The sequence below is a fragment of the Mobula hypostoma genome, chromosome 30, assembly GCF_963921235.1.
Source record: "Mobula hypostoma chromosome 30, sMobHyp1.1, whole genome shotgun sequence".
Lineage (NCBI taxonomy): Eukaryota > Metazoa > Chordata > Chondrichthyes > Myliobatiformes > Myliobatidae > Mobula > Mobula hypostoma.
Genome location: NC_086126.1, coordinates 4804064 through 4824049, shown reverse-complemented (window position 1 = coordinate 4824049; position 19986 = coordinate 4804064). Strand labels below are relative to the sequence as shown.

At 46.3% G+C, this 19986-nt stretch overlaps 1 protein-coding gene across 5 annotated transcripts in view; it reads left to right on the top strand.

Annotated features, from left to right (window-relative positions):
• Positions 1–19986, top strand: part of pola2 (polymerase (DNA directed), alpha 2) — a 249450-nt gene that overhangs the window by 83397 nt on the left and 146067 nt on the right. For 4 of the 5 annotated variants that reach the window (XM_063036321.1, XM_063036322.1, XM_063036319.1 and 1 more), the window contains exons 2-3: positions 6438–6544; positions 14105–14215. In XM_063036321.1, coding sequence (XP_062892391.1) covers positions 14105–14215 — 111 coding nt within the window. In that variant the 5' untranslated portion in view covers positions 6438–6544. Of the gene's footprint in view, positions 1–6437; positions 6545–14104; positions 14216–14561; positions 14624–19986 lie in introns of those variants that run through there. The other variant, XM_063036325.1, reaches the window with a different exon arrangement.

Sequence of the window (19986 nt, the reverse complement as noted above, 5' to 3'; positions counted from 1 at the left end):
TCCAAGGTGGATCCAAATACCATGAGGTCATCCAGATATACCAATACCTCAAGCAAGTTCATATCCCCCAGCGTCTTCTCCATGACCCACTGGAAGGTTGCAGGAGCTCTCAAGATGCCGTGTGGCATCCTTACGAACTGGAAAAGTCCCAGGGGACCTATAAATGCCACTTCCTTTTTATCGGCCTCACTCATGGAGATCTGGTAATATCCACTCCTCAAGTCCAGCACAGTGAACCACTTCACACCACTCAGGCAGGCCAGCGCGTCTTCATTCCTCGGGACAGTACACTGGTCAGGGATGTGCACCTGTTCAGAGTCCTATAGTCCATACACATCTGTACCTTCCCATTCTTCTTTCGGGCCACAACTATTGGGGATGCACAGGGGCTTTGGGACTCGGTGATGATCCCAGCTTCCTTCAACTTACACAAATGCTGCCGAACATCCTCCGCTTCTTCAGGGGCCAGTTGCTGCGGCCTTTCTCTGAACGGGGTATCCTCAGTCACCCGGATAGTGTGACGTGTGCTCTTGGAACGACCTACATCAAACTCATCCGTAGAAAGGACACCTTCCAGCTTCAACATCTTCTCTACCAACCTCCTCTTCCAACCCGCAGGAACCAGGGAGTCCCCGACGTTGAATGACTCAGTGGTCAACTTGCCCCCCTTTTCCAATAGTTTCTCCCTGGCATGCCTCACGGGGGCGCTAGACATTACTGTCACCGGGAACAAATGCGCCAGGGGCATCCCTTTCTTGAAGGTGACCCCCCCTCTTCGTAGTGTTCCTGGCAATCACTGCCATCCTGCGTTCCTGTAAAACCGAGGGCCTCTGCAATTCAGGCCTCACCAGTACCCCAGCAGGAAATCCCAACTCCCCCTCGTGGTCTTCTGGAGCGTCCACTAAGAGGGCCTCGCCCTCAGGCACTCCGGGAAATTTGGGGGTCCCCATCACTCTCGCTCCTTCCCCAGGCCGTACCACCATTGGCTTCGACCGGGTGAAGCACACAGACCCTCGTTTAAATTCGGTACCCGGCCCAATGCAGCCACGCACTTCCTCAAAAGCAGCTCGAAACACCGGGTGCACGGACAATGTTCCCAGAAAGCTCTCGCCAGCCTTCTCCTTGCAGGCCCCCATGAGCCTCTTCACAAGAGGGGTGTTGGTCCCACCAGAATTAAAACGCTGCCCTTCTCAACAGGGTCCGGACAAACCAGCGCTGATATATCCAGGACCTCAGACACTCCCACGTCGGCCTCTGAGAACTCCAGCTTCACTGACAAATAACCGTTGCATGGATAATCACTAGCACTAAGCCCCCAGATCTCCAGTGCCCTGGATGGGGTCAATGATAAATGCTTCAGATACCGGTTGTAAAGTGAATGGGACAACAACGCGACCTGCAACCTGGTGTCGAGTATTGCTTTAGCATAAATACCCTCAAATCGTAACGACATACTGGAGCATGGACCCACTGAGCCTTCAGGAACTGGGTCTTCTACTTTCAGGGGTTCCTTGGTACATTGTTGGGAACGTGGTTCCCCAGAGACACCAGGCCATTCCCTCTCAGGGTCTCCTCTAGGTTTTCCCAACGACTCTCCCTGCTGAAGTACCCGGGGGCTCACTCTCCTTCTGGCGTGACACCTGCTGCCAGCAACCCTCTTCATTGTTTCTCCCTTTGGGGGATCTGCCCCCCCCATCAGCTCCATTATATGAGGGGGGTCACACCCGCTGGTAACAACCGGCATATCTCCGTTCTCAACTCTGCCACAATCTCCTCTACCGTTCCCCGTGGCAGGCCATCTGAGGTCACTTCACCGCAGGGGACACTACCGAGGACTGTACACCGTTGACGGAGCCTTCCCACGCCTCCGTCACGTTCTCCTCTTCCCGTACCTCTCCGATCAGCTCAACAAAAGATGGAGGGGGGCGCGTCTTACAAGACTGTTGGAGACCCAAAGCAATCAGGTCATGGGACTGGGCGCCCCGGTTATCTGGTCCATTCTTAACTGATACCCCTCAGCCGCCTGAATGACCCCTCTGCACTTCAAGCAATTTAGCTGCCTCTCCAGCCGAAAAATAAAAGCAGAAAGCTTCTCCCCCTTCTCCTGATGCATGTTCTGAAACCCGACCATGGGCTCCATTGGGCTCCCTGTCAGGCCAAAAGCATTGTCCAGTGCTTGCATGTAATTGACAGCTGTCGCTACGGGAGACTGCAACCTGACGGTTCTCACAACGTCAGCGGCCCACCCATTCAAACTTTCAACCAATCTGTCGCTTTACGTCATCAGAGCTCTGCCACTCATCTAACAACTGAGAGGTCCACTCCACCCAAATCTCATACTCCTCCCCTTTAGGGGTGGACGTTATTCCAGAGAGTAGGCGGAGCATGCCATAGTCCTAGACTTTGAATCTGATTGTTCCATTTATTCTCCAGAGAAGTAAGGGCAAATACTAACTCAGAACTCTCACTCTTCACCGGGGTACGTGGACTAATTAGACATTCGAAATCCGACCACTCCTTCCCTCACTCCTCAGAAATGAGAGAACACTATCTGTGGAATCTCCACCCCCAGCTACCGCTACCTCAGCGCTGACAGCATTAAAACGAGCGCTGCACCAGCCATTTTATCAAACCTCCGCCCACAGTCGCAACTTTAACAGTACTTAACAGGTGAATTAACAATTCATCTGGAGTACAAATATCTATCCCACTGGTTCATTGCTCAGGGTAATCACACAGCATCCAACGGAATCAATGCCAAACGTAGCCCCCACAATTGTAACTCTAGCGACTTAATATAGTGGGTGATAACCCCAGCCTGGCCAAACTTAAGAAATCTCATTTGGGTGGATGCTGCGCGATGTTACAAATCAGTACCCCGAAATAACAAAAAGTACACAATATGCGATTAAATGATGAAGCTTTATAATTCTTACTTTGACTATGCGGTTAGTAAAGAAATGAAAAAAAGGGCCCAATCTTATTAACAGTCTGTTGCGCAAAGTTGGAGCTCACTGATGAGTCGATTGTTCACTATCGACCTCCTCCGATTGTCGCTGCCCTTCGGACACTCGCTCCGAGTCCGCTCCATCTACCAAATCTCTCCATTCGCGTCATCTCTCCCCGGAAAAAGCCAGTGAAACTCTCCTTCCAGATTCACAAGATAGAGCAACAAAATCCTGATTGGCTAACATGCATAACCACAGTCCTGTTATCTCCAGCCATAACCCAAACATTCCAGCTACAGGGAATCCGTTACCTCAACAGTGAATATTACAGAGAAGCCAGTTCATTAGCCTTAGCAGTGAAACATTACAGAGAAGCCGTTACAGCGTGTTACACAAGAACTGGAAACCCTGCCCCCTGCACCATCTCCTCAGCCACTCATTCATCTGTGCTATCTTCCTGTTCTGATCTTAACTAGCTCGTGACACTGGGAGTAATCTGGAGATGACCACCTTGGAGGTCCCGCTCTTCAGCCTCCTTCCTAACTCCCTAAACTTACTGCGCAGGACCTCTACCCCTCTCCTGCCTATGTCATTGGTACCGACATGTACCACCACCTCCGGCTGCTCACCCTCCCCTTCATGAATATTCTGCAACCACTCAGAGACATCCTGGACGCTAGCACCCGGGAGGCAACATACAAGTACTACCCTGGTGTGTTTTTTGTTGTTGCAGATTTTCCTATCTGTCCCCCTAACCATTGAGTCCCCTGTGATTATTGCTCCGCCTGACTTCACCCTGCCCCTCTGAGGCTCAGAGCTGACCACAGTGCTATTGGTCTGGCTGCTGCTGCCTTGCCCAGATAGGTCATTCCCCCCCCCCCACCCCCAGCAGTATCCAAAGGGTACTGATGCCCTTTGATGGAATGGCAGAGCAGACTTGATGGGCTGAATGGCCTAATTTTGCTCCTATGTCTTATGGTCTTACAAACTGAATTTATGAATGCCTAAAAAGATCTTAAGCAACCTCACCTGTTGCTGAGGGGAATGGCCACAGGGGTGTCCTGCACTGACTTCCTTCTCACTTTACCTCTCTCGGTGTTCACCCATCTACTCCCTGAATTCTGCACTCTGGGTGTAACCACCTGCTCAAGAGTTGTATCTATCAATTGTTCTGCCTCCCGGATGATCCTAAGTTCATCCAACTTGAGCTCCAGCTCCTTAATGAGGTCTTTGATGAGCTGGAGTTTGCTGCACTTCCCGCAGGTGTGGTCATCAGGGAGACTATCAGGTTCTATGCATTCCCACATCCTACAGGAGGTGAATTCCACTGCCATATCTGCCATCCTGCCTGCTTTGTACAATGGGCATCCAAGACCAAATCCTCTAACCTGTTTCTTTGGCCTCAGCCCGTTCTTGTCAAAGCCTGATGTTCCTACTCTCACTGCTGGCCCACTCCCAACAATGGCCCCCCGACATTGGCTGCCCCTTCTGTACTTTAATTTGCAGTGCTCTGCTTCCCATGCTGACTAGACCTCTGGAGTGTCTGAACACCTGCAAAGCTCTCCTTTTATACTAGCTTCGCCGACCTGCAAGTAAACCCTTCGAAGTGCTCTGCTCCCGACGCTGACTGGACCTCTGCAACTTCAACTAGTTGTGTGTGAAGATCCCGCTAGGTGCATGTCGTGAAAGATATATCCTCTGGAGACCTCCCATTTGTGCCTACTCCCAAGCCAACAGAGATGAGGCATTTGTTTAGCCAGAGAGTGGTGAATCCGTATTCATTGCCACAGGCCAAGTCTTTACATATATTTAAGGCAGAGGTTCATGGATTCTTGATTGATCAGGGCATAAATGGATACAGGGAGAAGGCAGGAGATTGGGGCTGAGAGGAAAAATGGATCAGCAATCATGAAATGGAGGAGCAGACTCAAAAGGCCAAGTGGCTTAATTCTGCTCCTATATCTTATGGACTTGGTTATCCATTTATATTCCATGATTAGTTCAGTCTAACCTAAACCCCACTCCCCACCTCAATCAAGTGAGTCAAATATCTTACTCCAAATACACTCAGTGGCCACTTTATTACAGTACAACTGTACATCTCATTAATGCAAAGATCTAATCAGCCAACTCCATGCATAAAAGCATGCCGACATGGTCAAGAGGTTCAGTTGTTGATCAGACCAAACATTAGAATGGGAGACTAAATGTGATGTAAGTGATACAGAAAATGCTGATCTCCTGAGATTTTCATGTATAACAGTCTCCAGAGTTTACAGAGAATGGTGCGAAAATCAAAAAAAAAACATTTAGTGATATCAGTTCTGTGGGTGAAAACGCCTTGTTAATGAGAGGGGTCAGAGGACAATGACCAGACTGGTTCAAGCTGACAGGATTCACACATTACAACATCAGTGTGCAGAAAGGCCAGAACTTTTTCCACCACCTGTGAACTCACTTTCAAGGATTCTTCATCTCATGTTCTTTTAACAATTTATTATTTACTGCATTTTTATTATTACTTTCTCTCTTTTTGTACTTGCACAATTTGTTGCCTTTTTCACAGCGGTAGTTTGTCCATCTAGTTGTGTGTGGGTTTTTCACTGATTCTCTGGTGTTTCTTTGTACTTACTGTGAACACCTGCAAGAAAATGATCCTCGGGGTTGTGTATGATGATATACAGAATCAACATGAATGTTTCAGAAGGTGGTTGAAGAAATATCTGAAGGGGAATATTTTCCACAGCTGTATGGAAAGGGAAGGACGTGGATCTGACTGTCCTTCAAAGAGCCAGCACATGCACTATGGGCTGAATGGTACACACTGGTTGATAATGAATATACAGATTTTATTGAGACCAACAAAATAGTCAACAGTTTACAATTCCTGTTGTTGGAATCTAATCAGTTGTGGTTGATTCCTTGGAGTGCTCATGGCCCTCTCTAAGCCCTCAGTGTTACAAGAGCTTTGCTGAGAGCAGAAGGGTATTGTGGGAACGGCTTCTGTCATATCCAAGGATAAGATGCAAACCAAGGGAAGATGTAACACACAACGACAGAGGCATTCTATCTCTACCAATAGGTGACATTGAAACTCCCCTGTCTTCCCACATCTAGTCTGTTTCCTGCTTTTGCCATGCGCCACATAGTTGAATGTTCGTAGTTCCCAGAACGTGACTTCCCATTCCCTCCCATTCCCCACCCTGCTTGTGTGGCACTGAGGACAACAATGTAGCCTTGTTGTGCCGTGGACTGGGTTTTGAAATCTATCACATGGAACACAACAGTGCTATAATTGGAGCCAATCAGCCCAGTGAGGGTCTGAAGGAAGGTACCAGATTTCCGATATTACAATAATGATGACAACTCAATGTAATTAATTAAATTCTTTATTTATGGACTGTTGGTTCCAATTTGCACCAGCCCAGCACCCCCTTTTACTCATCGGTAATTGCATTCAGTGCCATTTTCTTCTTTTATTTTGTCCAGCTTTGATACCAACAAGAATACCAACAGCACCGGTGGCAGCTACAACACCAGCGATACCAGGGCTACCTACAAAAGCAGCAAGACCAGCAGCACCAGCACTGACGCAAGTAAGGGCAACAGCCCAAAGAATCTACAATAGAAGATTTAACAAATGATAGGAATGGATTGCATAGTAAAAATGTTTCAAGTGACTCTGATCCCAACTTGCGTCATTGATGACATGACCTCGGGACACCTCCCTCTGTTGCCTCTGTCTCCCCCTCCCTTCAATGTTTGACTTGGTCTTCACTACCATTCTAGAAAACAACGAAGCATGCAGCGAGTCTGGTGTTGGTTGTGAGTAAATTATTGGAAGGTATTCTGAGGGACGGTTTGTATCGTTATTTGGATAAACACAATGTGATTTGCGCTTCTGGACTTTTGGGAAGTTTGAATAGGTTAGGACTTTATACCCTAGAGGGCAGCATAATGAGAGGATATCTTCCAGAGGTAAGGGGGGTATAGTTAGGATAAATGCAAGCAACCTCTTTCCCCTCAGGTTGGGTTAGACTAGAACCATTGATGATCGGTTTGGGGTGAAAGTTGAAATATTTAAGGGGAACCTTAGGGGGATCTTCTTCACTTAGTGGATGGTAGAATGAGCTGCCAGTGGAAGTGATAGTGCCAGGCTCAATGATAACTCTTAAGAGAAGTTTGGATGGGACATTGTCCAGGTACAGGTAGATGGGACTGGGCAGGAGATCAGGTCTGCATGGACTAAATTGGACAATGTGGTTTGGTAATAACATCCCCTCCTCAATAGCAATCAACACAAGCACACTTAGAAGATGCGTGTTTAGCTGATTTTCTTCTCTCTCTGTATTCATGACTGTGTGGCTTGGCAGCTCAAATGTCATCTAGAAATTCACCAATAATACCCGTGTTGTTGTTAATATCTTGGATGATGATGAGGATGCATATAGGAGTGAGATAGATCAGCTGGTTGAATGCATTTAACTTAAGAAAGACCAATGAATTGATTGTGGACCTCAGGAAGGGGAAATCAGGAGAAGTCACACCAGTCCTCATTGAGGAATCAGTGGTGGAAGAGGTGAGCAGCTTCATGTTCTGGGATATCATTATCTCAGAGAATCTGCCTTGGCTCCTTTATGCCGATGAATGCACACTAGGCTCTGTTTCGTTAGCACTTTGAGATGTGGTATGTCAACAAATTTTGTATGGTAGAGAGCATTCTGACTGGTTGCATCACAGTGTGATATAGAGTCTGCACTGCATAGGAGTAGACGAGTGTTTGAGTGGGGAAGCTTTGACTCATCGGGCTTCGGCGGGAACAGACTTAGGCAGGGTAAGTATCTGGTGAGTTTCTTCTTACTATTTTTCATTCGTTGAGAGTTAGTCCAGTGGAATGGCTCCAGGATCGAAGAAGAGATATGGGACGCTTTTTCCTCAGAGTGGCAGGTGTCTGAAAAGTGCTGCCAGTGGTGGAGGCAAATACTGTAGTATAATTCAAGTCTCTTGTGTAGACACATGAATGAAAGGACAGGGACACTGTGCAGGCAGAAGAGATTAGCTTAGTTGGCCATTGTTGGCTGAAGGGCCTATCCTGTGCTGTACTGTTCTATTTTAATGCTTATCTCTTTGCACTGTACAGCTGCCGTATCAAACCAATTTCACATCTAAATCGGTGGTAATAATTCTGATTCAAACCAAGTCTTTCCCAAACTGCACTCAAGTGGAGTGGAATCCCACTGCTATTTAAATATCACAAAGCCATCCAACTTGGAACCCCCTCGTAATACGTCCCAACCATGTGGATGGCAGCCGCTGGAAGAGCAAAGTCACTCAAACCCCCTCAGAAACAGTTGCTTTATCACCTTGCTTTGTACTCACCTGCTTTGATATGCTTGCTCCATGCAGAAGTTCATTAACAAAGTGTTCACAGTTGTTTGTCAGTGGATGGTAATCCCATGTTTTTCCAACTCTCTTTTCTGCTGCTTTTATTATCTCATCAATTTTGTCAGAACTCAATTTCTTAATTGAATTGTTGCTGACCTGCCAGTCATCACCTCCAGCCACTGTTTCTAGTGGCTCCTTCGGAATCACGGCAGTGCCTTTAGACTTACCTGAAACAGATCCACCAAGAAAACACATTGAAGGCTCTTTTAGTAATGTTAGCATTCATTTTGAGAAGAGTATAACACAAAAACAAGGATGTAATGTTGAGGCTTTACAAGGCATTGGTCAGACCACACTGGAGTATCGTGAGCAGTTTTGGGCCCCTTATCTGAGAAAGGTTGTGCTGGCCTGAGGAGGTTCACAAGAGTGATTCTGGGAATCAAAGGGTTAATGTTTGAGGAGCATTTGATGGCTCTGGACCTGTACTTCCTGGAGTTTAGAACAATGGGGGGAAAGTCATATTAAAACCTATCAAATATTGGAAGGCCTAGATAGTGGATGTGGAGAGGATGTTTACTAGAGTGAGGGAGTCTAAGACCAGAGGGCACAGCCTCAGGATAGAGGGACGTCCATTTAGGACAGAGATGAGGAGGAATTTCTTCAACCAGAGGGTGGTGAATCTGTGGAATTCTTTGCCACAGACGAATGGATGCCAAGTCACCGGGTATATTTGAAGTGGAGGATGATGGGTTCTTGATTAGTCAGGACATCGAAGGGTACAGGGAGAAGGTAGAATAGGGGTCCGATGGACAATAAATCAGCCATGATGGAATTGTGGAGCAGTGTCAATGAACCAAATGGCATTATTCTGCCCCTATATCTATGGTCTTAATGAGATGTCTTCAAAGAAAGCCACATTAAATTGGGTAAAAAAAAACTTGAGTAGCTTTTCAGTTCAATTTAGGTTGCATCCGGAATTATTCCAGTTAGCGGACGACTTCCTCCCATACTGCTTTACTGACATAATTGGAAATCATGTACGAGGCAAGTTACAGCAGTGGTAAACACAAAATACTCTGAAGATGCTGGGGTCAAAGCAACACGCACAAACCGCTGGAGGAACTGAGCCTGACCCTTCGTCAGGTCTCGGCCTGAAACGTTGACTGATCGTTTCCACGGATGCTGCCCGATCTGCTGAGTTCCTCCAGCGTTTTGTGCGTGTTGCTTTGACCCCAGCGTCTGCAGAGTATTTTGTGTTTACGATTCACTACTCTGCTGCGAAGTCTCTTCGAGGTATGCCTACCCTGAAGAAGTTTAAATCTTCCAGTCCAGGCTTACAGCAGTGGTTTGCCATTGCCTTCTGCCGGGTGAGTTTTTTTCAAAGAGATCACCAGCTCTTAACCCCACACGGATGGAAAGCATGCCGTGGGGGGGGGGGGGAGCCGGCTGGGTTTGAACTTCGGAACCTCCCCCACCCCCCGTAGTCCAACGCTGATGCCACTACGCCACCAACTGACTGACAGTAGCTTTTACCTAAAGTTAAATGTATGACTTCGTCATGTCCAATGTAGAGGGCCCAATGTTCATACCCAAAACAGAATATTTGAATCCTATCTCCACGTTGTGGTTTGCGGGAAGGCTGGAACGAGACAGGAATCACAATAGAAAGCAGCAGTAGACATTTGAAAATGTATTTGTTGATGATTCTATGGATTCGAGTGATAAGGGCACAAAGCAGTGACTCCAACAACTTAATCACTCATTAATCATTTGGATCTGCATGGGTTCAAATTGAACCTGTGCAGATTATTCTGGTGAATCTCTTTGCCTCCGTATTTGGCCAGTGAATTCCTGCTGCAATGTCCCCGAAGCTGCTTGACCCTTCCCGGGGTGTGTGGTCCAGACCGGATGGAAATAATTACAATGCATCTGCTAATTATTAGAGATGATTACATCTCCTTATGTCAGAGCCCTGTTGACATAGAATTCATTATTTTATTTGTTTCCTTGATTTTGCACCCACTGACCTTTGTCAGGATGGCAATATCGCTGTAACTGTCTGCAGATCTCAGCATCTCAACAGGGTACATTATTGATCTTGAATTCCCTGTTAACAGACTGGGTAACTGCTTCTTCCCCCAGGCTGTGACTAATGAATACCTTGCCACTATTGTGGACTCATCACAAGGACAGTGAGTTGTTTACTGTTTGCCTGTGCAACAAACTGCATGCATTTTCAATAATATTTATTAATTTATTTGAGGTAATATTTTGTTTTATATTCTGTGTGTGATAAATTTTGTGGGTGCACTGTGGTCCAGAGGAACACTTTCAATTGGTTGTATGAATGTACAGTCAGATGATAACACACTTGATCTTGAACTGAAGTGACATGGGTCTGGGGAAGGAACACTTCAGAACGCCTTGAACCGTGTAGATGAGGGATCTGACCGTGCAGAGGGGAAATGGTGAGGCAAAAAGAATCAAAGAGCCACTAATACCTTGGAACAAAAGTAAAATGGGAATTAAAATCCAAATGTGCTTGATTTAAGTTGGATATTAGCATGTGCCCTTGGGGATTGAATCAGCACAATCTCTTTAGAAATGACTATTTCCATAATCTGACACGAGCTTAGTTTGGGGTAAAGAATCTTCCCTCTCCCACATAAACTAATGCAATGACCAAAGGAACATTTCTCCACTCGATATGTGGGCTGTTTGCCTGGACCGAGAGTTGCCACTGATTTAAGATCAGACTAAAATAATATTCAGGTAGGCATTAATAAAGGTACCAGAGTCACTTCAGTCAGAGAGTGGAGAGAATGAGGAGCTTGCATTGACAGGGTGTGGCTGAGGTGAGCAAAGGAGGTATTTTCTGAGGAGGCTGAATAAATGTGAGAGAGAAATGAACTTGGGTAAGTTTGAACAATTTACACACCGGTATTTCAGAGGGAGTGTCTGGCCTGATGGTTGAGTAGCATTGAGGTAACACCCAGGACAACCCTTGGTTCCCTGGTAACTGAGGGTGAGGTGAAGAGGGTTGAGGGGAGGAACAGAAACACCTGCGATTGGGACAAATAACCTGTTATGTTGTCTAAATTCTCTTTACACATCTACACTTCGTGTTGTCTTTGTCAGTCTGAGGGAAACTTGCCTTCACTCTGAAGGTACCAATTACACCACAGCCACAGGTGACCGGGGGGGCGGGGGTGGTGACAGAGAGGGGACAATCCAGAATGAGGGAGGGCCAAGGAAGGAGGTGTGTGTGTGTGTGTGTGTGTGTGTGTGGGGGGGGGGGGTGCGTAGACTCTTAAGTATAAACTTGGTACACAAGTACAAAGTCTCACAGAGACAGATGTCTCAGCCCACACACACACGCAGAGATTCACAATCCTGCCAACATCTTTTTCGAGGGCTCCCTTCTCCCTTCTGTGTGCTTCCTTCAATTAATCCTTGCCCCAGCTGATTCCCTCAGTCCCCTCCCTTCCAGAATTGTCCCTTTCACTCCCCTTCTCTATGAACCTCTTCCCCCTCTACCCTGCAGTGTCCTCTCCAGCATCCCCAAATCCACATTCCCACCAACTTAGCCCTGTTCACTCTCTGAGGCCGCCACCAGTTGCTGCTGTTTACCCTTTGCAGGTCTGTTCTCTTCCAAGTTTCCCAGTGCTCTACACGTAACTGACTGAGGGAGATGGATGTGTCTGACATCGATAACTGGAAACCTGACTGGTGACCAAAGTTGAGGTTAAAAATACTTCAAAGGTACTTACATTTTGATTTGGCATTTTCACTGTGAACGTCCTCCGATTTTCACAACACTTCAGATCAGAATGTACCTTTGTTCTGAAAGTAACTGGCTTCTATCCTTTGTGCACTCAGCTCAGGTTTGCAACTTCCTTTCGCTTTGACTCAGGAAAGTTCCTGTCCAACACTTTTCTAATGTTGTCTGACCACTCCAACTCCAATTCATCACAATTTAACAGGTCAAAGTTGAGTTTATTGACGTGCACAAATTCATGTTTTCCTGGTGCAACGAAACCAGTAGTACTAAATGCAAATAGCATCTTGTATGCAATATTAACAAGATTAATCACATGATTTGCACACAATCTTGAGAGAGAGCGAGAGAGAGAGAGATTTCAAGTTCCCTGGCCCTGGGCATCTTAATTTCATGACAGATGTCCATCCCTGTCCACCTCCATCCCCCACCAAGAAGGCCTCAAAGCTCTACATTTCTTTCTGGACACCAGACCTAACCAGTTCCCCTCCACCACCACTCTCCTCCATCTGGCAGAACTTGTCCTCACTCATAATAATTTATCCTTTGGCTCCTCCCACTTCCTTCAAACAAAAGGTGTAGCCATGAGCACTCCCAGCTATGCCTGCCTGTTTGTTGGTTTCGTGAAACAGTCTGTGTTCCAAGCCTACAATGGTGTCACTCCCCCACTTTTCCTATGCTACGTGGTACTGCTTCCTGCACCCATGCTGAGCTCGTTGACTTCATCAACATTGTCTCCAACTTCCACCCTGTCCTCAAATTTACCTGGTCCATTTTGGACACCGCCCTCCCCTTTCTCAATCTCTCTGTCTCTATCTCTGGAGACAGCTTATCTACTGATGTGTATTATAAAACCGCTGACTCTCACAGCTCCCTGGACTATACCTCTTCCCACCCTGTTACTTGTAAAAATGCCATCCCTTTCTCTCAGTTCCTCCATCTATGCCGCATCTGCCCCAGGATGAGGCTTTTCATTCCAGAACAAAGAAGATGTCCTCCTTCTTCAAAGAAAGGGGGCTTCCCTTCCTCCACCATAAACACTGCCCTCAACCCCATCTCTTCCATTTCGCACACATCTGCCTTCACCCTATCCTCCCGTCACCCCATCATGGATAAGGCTCCTCTTAACCTCACCTACAACCCTACCTGCCTTCGAGACCAGCACATAATTCTCCATAACTCCCACCATCTCCATTAGTGTCCCACCACCAAGCTTATCTTTCCCTCCCCACTCACTTTCTGCTTTCTGCAGGGATCGCTCCCTACATGACTCCCTTGTCTATTCATCCCTCCCCACTGATCTCCCTCCTGACACTTAACCTTGCAAGTGGAATAAATGCTACACCTGCCCCTACACCTCCTCCCTCACTACGATTCAAAGCCTCAATCAGTCCTTCCAGGTGAGGTGACACTTCACCTGTGAGTCTGTTGGGGTCACCTATTGTATCCGGTGTTCCTGGTGGGGCCTCCTGTATATCAGTGAGACTCGAGGTAGATCGGGAAACCGCTTTGCAGAACACCTACGCTCTGTCCGCCAGAAAAAGTGGGATTTCCCTGTGCCCACCCTGTTTAATCCCACTTCCCATTTCCATTCTGACATCTCAATCCACGGCCTCCTTGACTGTCGTGATTAGGTCACACTCAGGTTGGAGAAGCTACTCCTTGTATTCTGTCTGGGTAGCCTCCAACCTGATGGCACGAAAACCTATTTCTCAAACTTCCGGTAATGCCCCCCTCCCCCCGACCATTCCCCATCTCCCTTTCCCTCTCTCACCTTATCTCCTTGCCTGCCCATCACCTCCCTCTGGTGCTCCATACCCTTCTGTTCTCCCTTCTCCAGCCGAGTACTGCACTCTTTCCCCCCTCCCAGTTTCACCTATCACCTTGTGTTTCTTCTTCCCCTCCCCCACCTTCTAACTCTAATCCTCAACTTTTTTGCTCAGTCCCGCTGAGGGGTCTTGGCCTGAAACATCAACTATGCTCTTTTCCATAGATGCTGCCTGGCCAGTTAGTACCAGTGGAGGATGAAGATATTCGGCGGCACCTGCTTAAACGGAAGGAAGCTAAGTTCAGTCATGGAGTGGGGGACCTGATCTGCCAGAAGGTATGAGTGATGGACAGAGGGAGGCATCCCCTAGTAGACAGGAAGAGTCATAAGGAGTGGTTGAAGCTGAAATTGAGATAAGGAGGTCTCAGAGAGTCATAAAACCCCGAGCAAGGCTGGCAGAGGATACACCTGTGAAACAGAGCGTTACGTCCATTCCCATAGTGGGAAATGCTACTTCCCTTTACAAATTCAGGCTCGGGGTCCTGAAACCATGAAATTCATTTGAATACTGTGTTATTAAAAATGGTTTACAAAGTTCTACAGTCATAAGGGCATGACTATTTTTGGTGGGGGCAGAGCGTAATGCCCTAGTTAAGATTTCTAGAAGGAGAGTCCCCATGGCAAGAAGCGCTTTATTCAGATGAATGGTCCGAAGAGGAAGGTCAATACTTCTGAGAGATTGAAGTGAGCGAGTGAGTTTGTTCAAGACGGTTTAACTGTAATTTTTAAATTATTTATTTTTTTCTTTCACTTATTAACTGTTTGATATAGCTAAAATTTGTAAATATACTTTCTTCATAATTTTATACGGTGAACAATCTGTTATTTTTTGCTGACAATTGTGTACGAGCAGTATTTACACATCATTCGCTGAAATCAATGTTTCTTTAATAGGAACATCATGTTCTTGTTATACCGAATCATACTGACACTAGACGTATATCGATGGACATAAGTGGCCTTCTCACTGCTGAGTCACATGTCTGTTAGCAGAGCTAGCTAACGATCTGAGTTTGCATATAGTGAGGGATTACACAGTCTTGATGCATCCAGTCAGGACACTTTCAACAGTAAGTGAACAACAGTCTTGATGCATCCAGTCAGGACACTTTCAACAGTAAGTCATTACAAGACTGCTCGGCCCCTTCCAGTTTAGCTACAAACCCTATCTTCTATCACCCTACCTTCCCTGGAAGACAGCCCAATGATCCAAAGATCTGAAGCCCTCTCCCTTACACCATCTCCTTATCCACATGTTAAACTGTATTATCTTCCTATTTCTGGCCTCACTAGCATGTGGCATGGGTAGCATTTCTGAGATCATCCTGCCTTGTGTAGCTGGATCTTGGACTTCCTGTCAGGTGGTAAGAGTGGGCTCCCTCACCTCTACCCCTCTGACAGATGCCCCTCAGGGCTGTGTCCTAAGCCCCCTCCTTCATTCTCTGTATACTCATGACTGTGTCACCACCCACAGCTCCAATCTGCTAATTAAATTTGCTGACAATACTACACTGATTGGCCTAATCTCAAATAAAAATGTGGCAGCGTACAGAGAGGAACATAGAGGTGCCCTGACATAGAGGTGTCAAGAAAATAACCTCTCCCTCAATGTTGCAAAAATAAAGGAGCTGATTGTGGACTGCAGGAGGAATGGAGACAGGCTAACCCCTATAGACATCAATGGATCTGGGGTTGAGAGGGTGAACTGCTTTAAGTTCCTTGGCATACACATCACTGAGGATCTCACATAGTCTCTACATACCACTGTGTGGTGAAAAAGGCACAACAGCACCTCTTTCACCTCAGACGGTTGAAGAAGTTTGGTATGGGCCCCAAATCCTAAGAACTTTCTACAGGCGCACGATTGAGAGCATCCTGACTGGCTGCATCACTGCCTGGTATGGGAACTGTACTTCCCTCAATCGCAGGACTCTGCAGAGAGTGGTGCGGACAGCCCAGCACATCTGTAGGTATGAACTCCCCACTATTCAGGACATTTACAATGGCAGGTGTGTAAAAAGGGTCTGAAGGACCATTGGGAACCCAAGTCACCCCAACCACAAACTGTTCCAGCTGCTACCATCCAGAGAACAGTACCAGAGCATAAAAGCCAGGACCAACAAGCTCCGGGACAGCTTCTTCCACCAGGCCATCAGACTGATTAATTCATGCTGATACAACTATATTTCTATGTTATATTGACTGGCCTGCTGTACATACTATTTATTATAAATTATTATAAATTGCACATTGCACATTTAGACAGAGGTGTAATGTAAAGAGTTTTACTCCTTATGTATATGAAGGATGTAAGTAATAAAGTCAATTCAATTCAGTTGGAGGTCCCGTCCTTTAATTTAGCACCTAACTCCCAAACTCACTTAGCAGAACCTCATACCTCTTCCTACCTATGTCATTAGCATCTATATGGACCATGGCCTCAGGCTGCTTATCCTCCCACTTAAAAATGCGTAGGATTTGATTCTAGATGTCCCGGACCCTGGCAGCTGGGAGGCAATGTACTACTTGGGAATCTCATTCTCATCCACAGAACCTCTTTTCTGTTCCCCTAACTAATGAATTCATATAACCATATAACAATTACAGCACGGAAACAGGACATCTCAGCCCTTCTAGTCCGTGCCGAACTCTTACTCTCACCTAGTCCCACCGACCTGCACTCAGCCCATAACCCTCCATTCCTTTCCTGTCCATATATCTATCCAATTTAACTTTAAAGGACAACATCGAACCTGCCTCAACCACTTCTGCTGGAAGCTTGTTCCACACAGCTACCACTCTCTGAGTAAAGAAGTTCCCCCTCATGTTACCCCAAAACTTTTGTCCTTTAACTCTCAACTCATGTTCTCTTGTTTGAATCTTCCCCACTCTCAATGGAAAAAGCCTATCCACGTCAACTCTATCTATCCCCCTGACAATTTTAAACATCTCTATCAAGTCCCCCCTCAACATTCTACGCTGTCTTTCACCACAGCTCACATCTCCTCCCCACTTCCTTTCTGAGCCACGGAGCCAGACTCAGTGTTAAGAAATATTTGTCTGAAACCAAAAGTGTATCATTAAAAATAAATTAAACTGTGCTTAAACTACTTTGTTAGATGGAAGTATCTTCTCCTTGGTAGTGAGGGGGTACCCACCACTCAAGCAGTGGGTATGGGCAGCTAGATCTTGCTGCAGCGACTAAACAGGGAAAAAAGGTAGTTCCTTGAAGAATAGGCGAAGAGTCATACAAACTCTCTGTAGTGTGGGTATCATTGATATCTGTATTGGAAAGGACTTAAAATCTTATTTTGAGTTTTGGTATTTGTGGTTGGGGAACTTCATACCATCACAGAAGCAGCCAGGAACTTCAGACAGCAGGAGCGAGAGGTTGAATATCTGTGAACAGGTCCTTGGTTCTCGGTTGGGTATGCCGCCTAGTTCAGTTGTGGGTTGGGGAAGATTTGGAACACAATGTCACTGTGTGCACAGCACATCGAATGGAGGGGCAGAAGGATTCTCTGTTTCATAAAACTGTTAAGCTGATAAATTGGTTTGTTATTGTTACCTACTGAATTATACTGGGAATTTTCGGTGGGAGATGATAAGAGAAGAAACTCGAGGGAACTGGCCGTAGGATTTGATCCTATGGGAGTGCACGATTTGATTGAGTCCAAGAAGGGAAATTCTACTGGTGGTCAGTGACTAGGAGTTGTCATCGTGAGTACACTGGACACATCAGCTTTTTGAAGATTTGAGCTCCAAGCTTGTGCACACTTGACTGTTTTAATTATCATGGGTTGTTTTATTTATTTATTTTTTTACTTTCTTCTTTAATAATGGTTTGGTTAAGCTAACATTCACAAATATACTTTCTTTATAATTGTATGCAGTGTACAATGCATGGGGGCAGTAGTTACACAGTATTCACACAGATTGGGGTTTGGCTGGGTGAGACATCCCCCAACTTCCCAGTTTTGGTGGGACCCAAGTCGTGCTGACCCTAGACATATGGAGTCCAAGAAAGGTGGTTTTCTCACTGTTGAGTCTGGTGAGGGGATAATGAGCCACATCTCTGGAGATGCCCAATAAAAAGGGGTTTTATTATGGGGGCTATTGTCTGGGGATTGCTCGAAGAATTGATTAAGTGGTTTGTGTGTTTATGCCTGAGTTAAACTATTGTCTGGGAAAGTGATTAAGATATATGGTTATGGATGCCTCAGGGATTAAGTGTTGGTGCAATTCAAAGAGCTTGCCCATAACTAATGCTTCTATTCTAAGCGAGCTGGATATCCACAGCCCAGATGAATTAGTGATTGGATTTCAAGTACTGTTAAAGTATTAGGGTAAGTTACAATCGTGGAACGGCTGTTTGACTGAATGTCGGACAAAGATGTTGTTTTAGTTCAGACTAGCAATGAGATGACGGGAGTGGATCTGCTTGTTACGCTTGGTTTACCTGGAGAGGCGGGGCCATCCGCTGTCCATACTTTCAGAGACAAGGGGAGTGTAGGCAAGGGTGCCAAATTGGAAGTTGAGTCTCCGGTAGCTGAGGGCAGAGACAAGTTGCTCTCATTTCTGCAGAATGAAGGGAAGGAGTTATCTGATGTGAAGTGTCTAATGAGTCCTTCAGCGAGGGGTGAAAATTCTGAGTTGGTATTAGCCCTTACATCCCTGGCGGATAAATGGCAAAGTGTACCAGTGACGAGTCAAAGTTATCGTAGGCTGAGAATGTTCTCAGGAGTGAAGCCCACTCTTGAGGGGGAAGAGAAATATGAGACGGGCGGAGCAGACCTCTCAGATGCTGGATGAGTGGGAGTGCTCTGATAATGAGAAAAGTCAGCAACTGGTAGAGAGTCTGAGAGGTCCGGCTGCTGACGTAGTGAGATCCTAAAAGACAGAGAACCCTTTGGCTACTTTTGCGGGCTACATGAAAATGCTAGAGTGTGTTTTTGGCATGACAGGAAGCCCAGTGCAGCTTACGACATGTTTCTGAAGAAAGGGGAGAAACTTTCTGCCTACATTTTTCAGCTAGAGAGATAGCTGCTTTGCTTACACCATAAAGAGGCCATTCCACAGGCTGATGTGAATCAATTAAGGATGGACCAAGTGACGAAGGGCGCACATTCACCTGATGTGATTGCTTTGAGCCTCCAAATGTCTCATAGGATGTTTCCCCCTCCCTCGTTTGTTGAGCTGATCAGAGAAGTAAGAGAGGAGGAGAACGTGATGGAGGAGTGGGAGGCCTCTGTCAGCAGGGCACATTCCTTGGTAGTAGCCCCTGTTGCTGAGGAGACCCCTGATATCACACATGTGGAGGTTTGACAGGATTTGTTGAAAGATCTTATGAGCCGAGCTCTCTCGGTTGATATTGGCTGGTGCTGCCACCAAGCCTGACAAAGCCAATAGGGAGCCGGACCCACTGATGGAATGTACTAAGTAGAGGGCTGCTGTTGAACGAGGTCCTTTGAAAAGGGGAGTAACCAGTATTGTCTGTCACAACTCATTCCACCAAGATGCAGCACAGAGAGTCATAGGAGGTCATTCCTGCCTGTGGCCGTCAAACTTTACAACTCCTCCCTTGGAGGGACAGACACCCTGAGCCAATAGGCTGGTCCTGGACTTATTTCCTGGCATAATTTACATATTACTATTTAACTATTTGCGGTTTTATTACTATTTAATTATTTATGGTGCAACTGTAACGAAAACCAATTTCCCTCGGGATCAATAAAGTATGACTCTGACTATGACTAACTGTGGTGAGGAGGGGCACTTCAAGTGGGAGTGTAAAGGTCGAGAAAACCTTCAGAAAGTGAACCAATGGTTACTTCAACAAAAGGGGAAAGTCAAGAAACCTCGGAGAGACCCAGTAAAGAAATGGCTTGGCGTCTCGGGGAGAACATGTTCCAATCAATGTATCAAAGAGCACTCCACAGTGTGAAACCCTATTCCTGAATGCTTAGTGGGGAAAAGCTCTAGTGTATCCCGACAGATTGAGGGTATTTATGATAGAGCCATACTTAACATAGGTTCTCTGGTTACTC